The sequence below is a fragment of the Nanorana parkeri genome, unplaced genomic scaffold, assembly GCF_000935625.1.
Source record: "Nanorana parkeri isolate BGI_ZX_2015 unplaced genomic scaffold, ASM93562v1 scaffold1705, whole genome shotgun sequence".
NCBI lineage: Eukaryota > Metazoa > Chordata > Amphibia > Anura > Dicroglossidae > Nanorana > Nanorana parkeri.
In genome coordinates, this window is record NW_017307973.1 from 265,490 (window position 1) to 278,269 (window position 12,780).

A 12,780-nucleotide genomic window follows, 5' to 3' on the forward strand; every position below is an offset into this window, starting at 1 on the left:
GAGGTGTACTTTTTTTTGGGGGGGGTGGGGGGGTATGGAATGTTTTGGAAGAATTTACAAGGTCCTGGTTTGAGAACCACTGACCTATGGGTGTCTGCATTTGTCTACCCCATCTTTTATTTCCTTTCACTTAAGTCAAATGTAATTTGTTCTGTAATGGCAACACTTTAGCATTTCCAAGTGACCATGCTCCCTCCAGGCACCGCATTACCAGGATGGATAGCCTCACTGACCAATGCAATTACAGGGGGCGGGAGGGAGTAGGCAGGCTACAACATTATAGAAAGTATGAGATGCTGCAGGTATGTGCAGGGACCTTTTCTTTAACTGACAAAGTCAATTTAATTTGAAGCCCAACTGTACCTTACCCCCCCCCCCAAACAGTTTTCGATCTGGCCACCACAGGATTTTATAGGTCCTCTGATGGTGAGCAGGTCCTGAATGCTGCAGAGAGCAACACCATGAAATGACATGTCACCACTCTTTGTAGCATTTGTCTGCAAGTCAAGGGCAGTCTGATGACGTGCCCCCAGGGGGCAGGTCCTTGATTCTCTGGGTTCAGAGGAAGTGAGTTGAATGACACTGGACGTGAGTCAACCCATTGAAAGACCAGATTGAGTCTGTGGGTGGCAGTGCCAGGGAGAAGGTTAGTACTGCAGCAATAGCTGCAATTACTTCTAAACCCCGCTTGGCAATAATATTTGAAACAAAAAAGAAAACAAAGACTGCTTTGCCCCATTATTTGTAGTAGATGTAACCAATTAATGCACCGATGCAGTTAGAATATGCTGATTGAGGGTGTAGAACTGAACAGGTGCACAAAGTCTGCAGTGTTTCCGACTGGAAATAGGAAATGTTCTCTTTTAATATCACATAGGGAACAGGATAGCTGATCTGACCTTGCACAAAACAGAGCTATAATCTAAAGAACCCACAAATAATTATATAAAGTTATCAAATAACCCTGACACATGAAACAACTAGTCAACCTAAGTGTCTGCTACTACATTGTTTTGTGCAAATACTCTGATAATCTAGAACAGGGCTCAAAATTTCAAGTCCTGAGCTACTAGCCAGGCCTTAAGAGTTACTCGCCACAAGCCCCTGAGTATAGCAAACTGGTCCAGGCATGTGGAATACATTGGCTGAGATGGCAGATTAAGCTAAAGCTGGCACCATCAGTCCCTCTCCCAGCAATGCCAGGCTAGTCCTGCTACCAAGACACCTGTGGTGGTGCTGGTGGTGGGGGGTGCTTCAGCTGGCAAAGTGGCAAAAGTCTGACATGGAGCAAGGGGGAGGAGGCAGGCTGACATGGAGCAGAAGAAGAGGGGGCAGGAATAATAATCGATAACATATCAGCCTAGGTAAAGTCACTAGATTGGGGCTCAAAGATGGCTTTTTAAGAATAAAAAGTGCTTGTTAGAAAAAATTATACTGTTTTCATATATTTGGACATGTTTGGAATGTTATCTATACAGACTTGTACAGCTACTGATAGGTTCACTTACAATATATTTGCTTCTATGGCACCGTGTTCCTATAATACTGGTACCCAGTTTGGGTGTCATGGTATAAAAACACTGAGTGGAGGTCAAGGAAACTTTTTTTAAATGATCTTGTTGCTGCACATTGTAATAAATCAGGTATTAATTCACACAGAGTTGCATAGGTAATGAAAAGTCCACTTTAAGTCAGCCATTCTCCCAACCAATAGCTGAGTTCTTCCCGTAACCCTTCAAGGCTGCTGTACAGAGCTACACATAGTCGCCACCATTTTTCTTTCACATCCAAGGACACTTTGCTGCTAAACCTTCAGCTCTACACACTCAGGACCACAACTAAAATGAACATATTACTTCTCAACACATATTAATTCCAATGAGTTGAAGCCATCATGGACATCCATGACCCACAAGAACACCAGGGACAACCTTTGCAGACCCAGTACTGAAAAGCAGCAGCAGGGAGCAGTTATGGAGCAGTTATGGAGCAGTTATGTAAGAATAACCCTATAGCATTACCAGCCTGTGCACAGCAAATAATCACTTCCTAAAAGTGATCTAGTAACTCTGTGAAGTGAGGCAGAACCCCCACAGTGGGTGGAGCAGTGACCCCCATCTAAGGCTGAGACACCCCTAGGGGCAGGAGCATGCCCACCCTGCCTGTCCCTGCGGAAATTACCCTTGTCCCTGGTCACAGCTGGGAGCCGTAACTTACACAGGACTTGTCACAGCTACAGGGATCCCAACCTGAAATAAGTCATTTCAGGGAAGTGTCCTTCTCATTTGAGGGATGTGCCCTCTGAACCCCCCTCCCCCTGCACTGTGGGGGGGTGGGTGCCACAACAAGGAAAAGATCACCCCCCTGAAATGATGGCAGATAGCAAAGAAGCCAATGCTTCCCTTGCTATCTGCTGTTTTTTTTAGTATTCTGACAGCTGCTGCCGTCAGAATAAAAATAAAAAAACCCAGCATAGGAATGAATAGCCAGCTTGCTATTGACTATTTCAATTTGCAATAGCAAGCTGGCTATTGCGCCCACCCTCTACTGCTGTCAGTCAGTAAAGGAGGACCTGATGGAGAACTTCAGGTCCACCTCTGCTGATTGACAGCAGCAGTGGGCGGGTGCAATAGCTAGTTTGCTATTGGCTATTACAATTTGCAATAGCAATCTAGCAAATCGTTCCTATGCCGGGTCTTTTTTCTGACTGACGGCGGCCAGCGGCCCCGATATCAAGGAAGAAAAAAAAAAACAGAGCAGGAAGTTGAGATGTCTGCAGCTAGAGATCAACAGGTTTCTTACCATGAGCAGATTCCAACCAGGGGTGGGGGAGGAGCAGGCCAGTGATCCCGGAAAAGGCAGCGCACACTGCCTGCTCACCGCATTACTCTGCTCTGTGTGAAGGGATTGGGGCCAGGGACGTGCTCAGCCAATCCACTCCCAGTACCAGGCTGATTGAAGGTGCCCCCCCCCCCCTCCCCGCTGTCACCCAGCTGACAAGCGCGTGGAAGGGAGCAGTGACAAGCTGGATTCAACGGAACATGCTAAGCTAATGTGTGTACAGCAGGGTAGAGGCAAGGAAGCTGCCGGTCGAGGCTGCCCCCTAGGCAACAGTGTGCCCTAGGCGCCTGCCTAGTTTGCCTAGCGGTAGCGCCGGGTCTGTAAGCAGGGTTGCCAAAACTGTGTCCTCATTGGAAGATCTATCCATCACTGTTATAATGACAACTCAAAATGTGAGATTTTCTTTCACTTTCAGTGATAATGGTCACCTGGACAAATAGATCAGGTAAATCTCCTTAAGGGGAACACAGACATCGATTGCACTTTAATAAGGACTTGGTATTCTTCCTTATTAGGTGTATAAGTGGTGAGGTGTGGGGATTTCAACATTTATGCTCCATCAACATGTATGCATTTGTTTTAACATTGCTTTATACCATAACTCCACAGGGCAAATTCTTCCAGGTGGTCCGAGACCTCACCCCTATTCCTCATTCAATAACCCTATACCTTGGTATCTTTGGGGTTTTATGAGGCGTCAGACTCTAATTTCAGTCAAAAATAGTACATTTATTGACAAATGTATTTAAAATACATAAGCAACATTAAAAACAGTATTTGCAGACACAAATTCCCTCAGTTCTGCCTACCACTGCATCATAACCATTATATAAGGTAGTTATTAACATGCATGATACTTATTTCATTTAGATATAATAATAAACCCAATTGATACGAAGATATATGGTTATTGAATTTGTTTTAACATCGCTTGTGAAAAAATAAGTAGACAAATGTAACTCTTTTCTAGCTTACTATATGCTGCTCAGTAAAAACGAAGACTGCCGTGCACTTCACCAAACTGATGGCAGAACGAAATCGTCAAAATTCACTTATCTTTACCCAGTATGTTACAGATATCACTGATCATAGGAAGGAGTACAGGCAACAAAAACAGAAAGGTGTCAATCAGATACTTTGCATATAAATCATTCCTCCCACTTCCCTACACTGAAACAAAATGTTAGATTTAAAGCAAAGAGCAGGGATCTCAAGTCTCCCTGATGTTCAGGGAGTCTCCCTCTTTTGGACAGCAGCTCCCTGATGTCTGCGAGAGAGGCATTTTCTCCCTGAAAGGTTTACTCTGAGTAAACCTTTCCGGTAAAATATCAGTGGGTAAAGTTTCAGAGTGAGGCTTGCCTCCTGGAGGAAGGTCATTTGATCTCTAGAGTAGCCTCAGAACGAGGCTTGCCTCCTGGAGGAAGGTCATGTGATCTCTAGAGTAGCCTCAGAACGAGGCTTGGCAGAGAGGGCGGACATAGACTACTATTGAGAGCAGGTACAGGCACTGAGATCTACTGCTGTAGGGTTGAGAGAGTGCTGTTAACCCTTTGTGGATAATATATGATCAATTATATGCCCTGGTTGTCTAGTTATAGAGAACATTTATTTCATTTGCTGCCCATAGCAACTAGTCTACTGTGTATCAGGGACTTTACTCCTCAGCGTTTTTTTAAAAAGGTCTTGGGCTGTCTAATAAATTGTGACCTTTACACTGACAGATACTTTAACATCAATTACACCTCCCTGAAATGAGACGGGAACCTCCCTGAAATAAGGTTTTGCAGGTTGGGATGTCTGAAAGAGTAACGTTAGGACTACTTTACTAGATGGAGGTAGACTATGGGCAACGTTATTACAAAATGCCTAGTTGTAAAAATCCCATCCCATAGTGCTGCACGTTTTGCTCTTTATGTTTAGGTGCTGAGATCAGTGAAATCTTCAGTGAAAATAAATATATATTTTCTGCATGTGTTGGCTCCCACAATCCACAGCTCCTATGAGTCAAGTGACCCAAGTGACCTAGAGACAAGTCACATAAACTAGGGCACTAAGGATGCTGAATATCGCAATGAAAGAACCTAACTTTACAGTTTAAATTGGCTGTAAAGATTTAGACACACTGTTAAGAGTTCATCTTTAAATCACACATCAGAAAATAAGCCAATATATCCAAATCTTACTTCATCCACCACCATTGAGTTGGCATACACTTCATCATTGCCATTTAGCATGGCAGACAGCCTGGTTGCAGCAAGCATAGTAGGTGGGTATTTCAGCCTCTTCAGGACATCTACTGATGAATGTCTTGTTTCTGAAATTGAAAAATCAATCTAGTTTACAAGGAGAAAAAATAAAGTAGCATACACACAATCATTTTGAAGTTGGGAACAATGAATTGCAGAGGTTTTAGAAGAATACAACTTAACATGGCTTCTAGGAAACTGGCAGAGTCATATAGGAGTTGAGTTACAGGCACCTGAAATGCCCAAAAAACTTTTTTTTTAAACATTGCCAAAAAATGGGAAAATGAGTGTGCTTATTTAGACACGTATATTTACAAGACATCTTTAGATCTGTACTTGGTTTTCACTGTGAAAATGATTGTTCTACTCCGATTTGACACTGCTAGGAAGCTTCACAGCTTGCAGTCTTCACACCAATTGCAGCCTTCCACAGCTCATGGTCATGGAAGGATGCCATTGGGATATTATTACAGAGCCAATCAGGCTGCGATAAAGAGCATATGTACCTCCAAAATTATTAGCCACAGACCGCAGTATGCGGTTATTTAGAAAGGTTGATATGGCAAAGACTTGGCCAATCAACCACTGATACTATTGAAAGACTGGGTTTGCAGTCCGTCCTATATGGGTATTACTTGGGAGGAGCATGAATACTTTTGACTGAACAGCAAAAAATTTTATATTCTTTTAAATATATTTCATTTGTTTTTTAACCCCAATAAATTGTATGACATACTACATCATGCTGTCGTGCTGAGGTGTTCCGTGTTCAGCATTTATAAATGTACAGTGAAGCAATTTACTGGTAAAGGAACATGTACTGTATGCACAGTATCTCCAAGTACCAAGATACAAATGGCTGGGAACAGTCCAGCAAGCTGTAAACAGTCCAATTTGGTTCTAAATTTGGCTCTAAATGGTCAAAATTTAGTGTCATAGTTCATGCCATTAGCAGAGAAAAAGGAGAAGAGACATTTTAAAACTAAAAGGGCTGTTATTTATCAAAGCTGACATTTCCAGATCGCACTGGGCCTGCACCTTCCCAGAAGCCAGAAATGGTAACATCTCTATTTTGTCCATTACCAGGAATGCATGTGTAGCACCCCCCTGACCCCCAGAGGCTTGAGGTAGACCACCAAGGGCAGGAGGGGCCAACATTTCACTCTCAGCGGCAGATCCTTAGTCAGCGAAGGATCATGTGATCGACAAATTGGGCGCCAGTCACTTTAAGTGCCTTTTCAGAATGCTTTATTGAAGAACAGCATAACTGGGAGAGAGGGTATAGGGCCTCAGACATACATGGCAAAAACAGACACAATCTCCAGATTATCCAATCCCTTCAGGCTTCCACAATGCAGAATTCTTAGTAGAACAGGCTGACACTGGGCACTAGAGCAGCAGCTGAATAGGGATGTGCATGAGATCTTCCCTGGGAGAGACACCAGACTTGTTCCTGGGTCCATATCAGCTCCTGGTACCTCCAACAGTCATAGGGCTTCTCTGGTTCTCCTCCCATACAGTTACAGACCCCACCTGGGTCCACATGTGGCCTCCTTCAGGCTTGAGGCCCAGTCAGCTTCTCCATCTTTGTGCATCCCACCCCCAGCCTAAGCCAGGGGGCAACTGAAGACTGAGCACATGGCAATCCCGGAGTATTTATGCACTCCTAGCATGCACCACTGGCCATTAAACTCCCAGTGATTGGCTGGTGAGGCATTGACATTCCTGATGTTCTCCTATTGGTACGCCACTCAGGTAGGTGCAAACAATAGCAGAACACCTGGGATTAACGAGATGTCGTCAAACTACAAATCAGCTAGATTGATTACAGTGCTAGCAACACTAAGTTTTTGTAGCCACTCCAGTGAAGGTGATGGGGGCTACACGTGCATACTTTCCCAACTTTGCACTTAAACCTAATGAATGAGTGTAGATGGATCCGACACAGGTAATCAGATACAAGCTTCCATCTTGGACTCAACAGACACAGCAGGATGCTTTCCAGCCAAGTTCACTTACATCTGGGCTTCCAGTATTTTTAATATTTCTTTTGGCAGATTAATCCAAAACCTGAATTATCAAATATACATGATGACCTGTGCCATAAATGAGGCTTTACTGATTACCAATAAATTGTGTAACCAGAGGAGAACACATGGCCAGGGTTCAGAACAATGTTCTGGCTCAGGTTTGGGGTGGTAGCATATGACTACCTAGATATTTTCAGGAAGGAACAAGATACAACAAGTGGTGCATTTTTAGGAAGATTATTGCATTTCTCTGCTGACAAGAGGCAGAGGTCCAAGCCACAATCCATCCACAGCCTTCATTAATCCTGTACATGCACTCTGTTTGTCATCTCTGGGGTATTAGATTTGCTTCTTAAACAAAAGAACACACATAAGAATAGTAAACAATGAAATGTGATAAATATATGTTGCAAAGAAAAGAAGTAGTTTAACCCTTCATCTATCACCAGAAGCTGGAAGAGTCACTTGCCGGTTTTGAAGTCCACAAATAAGCACTATTAAAACCGTGACTTTGTTTATCTACTGATACATTGCAAAGGTTGCCCATCCAATACACTGATGGCAATGTTCTCCACCCATTATCTGGGTAAGCCCAAGGAAAGCATAGAAAAGCCACATGAGATGCAGAGTACCATTGTTGACATCCTTCAGAAGGTGCCGATACTGCAACTGTCTGTTACACTGACCAAATGACTTTGGTACACTGAGTTATTATTATTACTACATAGTATTTATATAGCGCCAACAGTTTGTGCAGCGCTTTACAATATAAGGAACAAGTTACAATCACAATACAATTCAAGACAAGATGGTAAGGAGGGCCCTGCCCCTGAGGGCTTACAATCTAAAAGAGGAGGGGGAAATTATACATGAGGAGGGAGCTGTGCGGGGATTAATTATTTGAGAATGTGATGGTTCAGTGGTTAGGTTGAGGTGTGATAGGTTTCCCTGAAGAGATGAGTCTTTAGGGAATGCCTAAAGGCAGTCAAGTTGGAGATAGTCCTGGAGGCAAGTATGGGAGGAGTGGACAAGGGAGCTGGAAAGCAGGAGGTCTAGGGAAGAGCAGAGTGGATGGTTAGGGTGATATTTTGAGACAAGGTCTGAGCTATATACGGGGCAGAGTTGTAAGTGACTGATAATGTTTTGAATTTTATCCTCTGGGCTATTGGAAGCCAGTGCAGGGATAACAAGAAAGTGAGTTGCTGACCAACATCAAGTATGCAGACCAGGAGGGTCAGAGTAAAGTCAAGATAACCAACCTGCATACTTTTTCAAGGTCAGTGGCTCAAAGCAATAACACAAAAAGGGTGAATATGAATGCTAGGCGATTCACATAATGTTAGATTTAAAATATTATCTGAAATACAAAACATTTTTTGAACAGAGTGGGGAAAGGTTAGAACCTCGGTCAGATTTTTATTACGGTTTTTGTTTCCAGAGGGGATATTACCCCTCTCTATTAGTCCTAATAATCATTGTTCCCTGGACAGAAAGTAACAGAAAATCGAGAAGTTTAATGTTGTCACTAGAACAGAAATAAACGGAAATCTTACAATCTTTACCTGTTCCAGTGACAACTGTCTAAGAGTGAATTTCCTTCACTTTGAAGAAATCTTGTCTCACTTCCTGTTGTGTCTACAGGACAGGAAGTAAATGGAAATCCTCCTAATAGGAGATAGATACTATATAAAAAAAACCTGACAGAGGTTCTAACCATTCCCTATTCCATTGTAAATAAAACAAATAGCACTCTTATGCTTCTCTAATGATGGTAAGAGAAGGGTTAGCAAAAGGCCCCAACAATCATAAAAAAAGGCAGTTCTCTTGCTGTAACCGAGACAATATCCAGATAGGTATACTTAGGTCAAGAATAATTTCACCTATTTAACAGAACAGGAGACATATCAATATGTGCCCTGACTGTATTTTGCTCTCTTTATGTAATAGGATCAAGAAAAGAAAGCTTTTAAAAATCAAGTTAAAGCCAGCAAAATATCTGATTCAAACCATTTTCCTATATTATAACCATCATCAAATTCAAACCTCTATAGTTAAAAATACGGAAAACATCTGATTAATGAATATGGATGACAACGTGTTTAAGCCTTGGGTCTGTGTCCATGTGCCTTCTGCAGCAGAACACCTGCACAACAGTTAAATCCTTGGAAACTGGATTCCACTACTCCCTCATGCACACAAAAAAACCATGTACTCACAAATCCTACTGACACACCAGTTTAATGATTCACCATATCCATTTGTAGCACTGCGTAACTGCAAAGACCAAACAAACCAAAATGCTTTCTCCAGGGTATGGATTGCTACTGACATATATGAAAGAAAAAGTGGAAGTGACATATTAGTATTTCTGCATATAAACTATTACAAGTGTCCTTTCCGGTTTAAAAATTGGTACTCTGTATGAAAGAGTTACCAGGAGACAAGGAGGGTGAGCTATCTCATCGACTAGAAATAGAAGCCCTATGGGGGATTAGCTGTTCCATTTAGGTGCTGCTCACTCCCTTGTAACAGAGATACCACAGGAGATGAAGGGCCACACGCAAACAACGTATACAGGGCCGGCCTTAGGGGTGTGCGAGCAGTGCGGCCGCACAGGGCGCCATGGCAACAAGGGCGCCGTGCGGCCGACACAGCTCGTCCTGGGGGCGGCTTCTCTCCCCCTCACCGCTGGGCGCTGGCCATCCGATATGACAGCGCTCCCTCGTCCGCCCCCCCCCCGGGGGGGGGGCGGACGAGGGAGCGCTGTCATATCGGATGGCCAGCGCCCAGCGGTGAGGGGGAGAGAAGCCGCGCCCGCAGCTGTCAGGATGGCTGAGCAGGTAGGAGATCGGAGCCGCTGTCATCCTGAAACTGACAGGATGACAGCGGCTCCGATCTCCTACCTGCTCAGCCATCCTGACAGCTGCGGGCGCGGCTTCTCTCCCCCTCACCGCTGGGCGCTGGCCATCCGATATGACAGCGCTCCCTCGTCCGCCCCCCCCCCGGGGGGGGGGCGGACGAGGGAGCGCTGTCATATCGGATGGCCAGCGCCCAGCGGTGAGGGGGAGAGAAGCCGCGCCCGCAGCTGTCAGGATGGCTGAGCAGGTAGGAGATCGGAGCCGCTGTCATCCTGAAACTGACAGGATGACAGCGGCTCCGATCTCCTACCTGCTCAGCCATCCTGACAGCTGCGGGCGCGGCTTCTCTCCCCCTCACCGCTGGGCGCTGGCCATCCGATATGACAGCGCTCCCTCGTCCGCCCCCCCCCCGGGGGGGGGGCGGACGAGGGAGCGCTGTCATATCGGATGGCCAGCGCCCAGCGGTGAGGGGGAGAGAAGCCGCGCCCGCAGCTGTCAGGATGGCTGAGCAGGTAGGAGATCGGAGCCGCTGTCATCCTGAAACTGACAGGATGACAGCGGCTCCGATCTCCTACCTGCTCAGCCATCCTGACAGCTGCGGGCGCGGCTTCTCTCCCCCTCACCGCTGGGCGCTGGCCATCCGATATGACAGCGCTCCCTCGTCCGCCCCCCCCCCGGGGGGGGGGCGGACGAGGGAGCGCTGTCATATCGGATGGCCAGCGCCCAGCGGTGAGGGGGAGAGAAGCCGCGCCCGCAGCTGTCAGGATGGCTGAGCAGGTAGGAGATCGGAGCCGCTGTCATCCTGAAACTGACAGGATGACAGCGGCTCCGATCTCCTACCTGCTCAGCCATCCTGACAGCTGCGGGCGCGGCTTCTCTCCCCCTCACCGCTGGGCGCTGGCCATCCGATATGACAGCGCTCCCTCGTCCGCCCCCCCCCCGGGGGGGGGGCGGACGAGGGAGCGCTGTCATATCGGATGGCCAGCGCCCAGCGGTGAGGGGGAGAGAAGCCGCGCCCGCAGCTGTCAGGATGGCTGAGCAGGTAGGAGATCGGAGCCGCTGTCATCCTGAAACTGACAGGATGACAGCGGCTCCGATCTCCTACCTGCTCAGCCATCCTGACAGCTGCGGGCGCGGCTTCTCTCCCCCTCACCGCTGGGCGCTGGCCATCCGATATGACAGCGCTCCCTCGTCCGCCCCCCCCCCGGGGGGGGGGCGGACGAGGGAGCGCTGTCATATCGGATGGCCAGCGCCCAGCGGTGAGGGGGAGAGAAGCCGCCCCCAGGACGAGCTGTGTCGGCCGCACGGCGCCCTTGTTGCCATGGCGCCCTGTGCGGCCGCACTGCTCGCACACCCCTAAGGCCGGCCCTGAACGTATATGTAAATGAAGTATCACTTAAAGTGCTCTGAATGTCCATGAATGAATCAGTAGCTGTAATCAGCTCTTTAAATACTTTTCTGAAGCACTGGGAGACTAGAGGTACTCAAGTTTAGTATAATGAATTCAAGGACAAAAAAGTCAGGTTTTAAGCAGTTTTACATACAGAATGACTAAACTCATTCCTGGAGTACACGGCTCTAACATTCCATTATACCCTGCACATAACCATCATGTTGTAAAGTCACAATCCACCCTCCAAGGATGCCCATCAGTTTACAGCAGGATGGTAAGTGGGTGCTGCTTTTATGCTTTTACAGTATGAAATAAAGAGATACATTTGGAGGACATTCCTTGTTTGTTGCCATCCTGCTGAGAACATACACTGCTTGGCCAAAAAAAAAAAGGTCATACACTCCAATATTTCGTCGGAACGCCTTTAGCTTTGATTATGGCAGGCATTCGCCATGGCATAGTTTCAATCAGCTTATGCAACATCACAACATTTATTTCCATCCAGAGTTTGATTCATTTTTCACCAAAATCTTGTAGTGATGATGGGAGAGTTGGACCACTGCGTCAAGTCTTCTCCAGCACATCCCAAAGATTCTCAATGGGGTTAAGGTCTGGACTCTGTGGTGGCCAATCCATGTGTGAAAATCATGTCTCATGCTCCCTGAACCGCACGTTCCCAATATAAGCCTGATGAATCCTGGCATTGTCATCTTGGAAAAAGGCCAATGTGCCATCAGGGAAGAAAAAATCCATTGATGGAAAAACCTGCTCATTCAGTATATTCCAGGCAGCCGATTTTAATTTTTGGGGACATAATCATGCTAAACCTAGTAAATTATCCAATGGAAGTCTCACTTATTTGCTTAGCAAAATCCAGGTGGGGACTTTGTTTGGGGGGCAGGCAGTAGTGGAAGATGGCTTGTTACCCGATAGCTTTGAATGCAAATGTCCAGGAATTTTCCTTCTTTGGGCTTGTTTACACCATGTCCGGAACAGATCTGGAGCAGATCTGCAACGCAGTACATTGCATTTTTATCGCTTTTTTTTAAGCCTAAAATGGGTTTTCAGGTGCATTCGAGTGTGTTTGCATGTGTTTGTATGAGTTTCCATGCATACCAGTGCATTCGAGACCAGAGAAAATGAGACAAGCAGTATTTTTTTGTCTGGACCGGAAGGGACTGCGCTGGTGTTTTTTTTTTAATCACTTTTTTAAATTTGTATTTTTTTAAATTTGTATTCATCTTACCCTTTTGCTTATTTATATTATTTTTTACTTTTTATAATTTTTTTCCTATTTTTTTTTTACTTTTTAATCATCTATTTTTTTTATTATTATTTCTTTTTTTTATTAATTTTTTTCCACTTAACTTTATTGCTATCACAAAGGAACTAACAAGCCCCTGTGTGATATC

The 12,780-nt window shown here is 45.6% G+C and overlaps 1 protein-coding gene across 1 annotated transcript in view; it reads right to left on the bottom strand.

The window, feature by feature from the left end:
* Positions 1-12,780, bottom strand: part of LOC108799365 (rho guanine nucleotide exchange factor 28-like) — a 100,000-nt gene that overhangs the window by 78,143 nt on the left and 9,077 nt on the right. Inside the window, exons 3-4 of the mRNA XM_018571228.1 lie at positions 5,025-5,137; positions 3,511-3,545 (exon numbers count right to left, since the gene is read on the bottom strand). Coding sequence (XP_018426730.1) covers positions 3,511-3,545; positions 5,025-5,137 — 148 coding nt within the window. The remainder of the gene's footprint in view (positions 1-3,510; positions 3,546-5,024; positions 5,138-12,780) is intronic.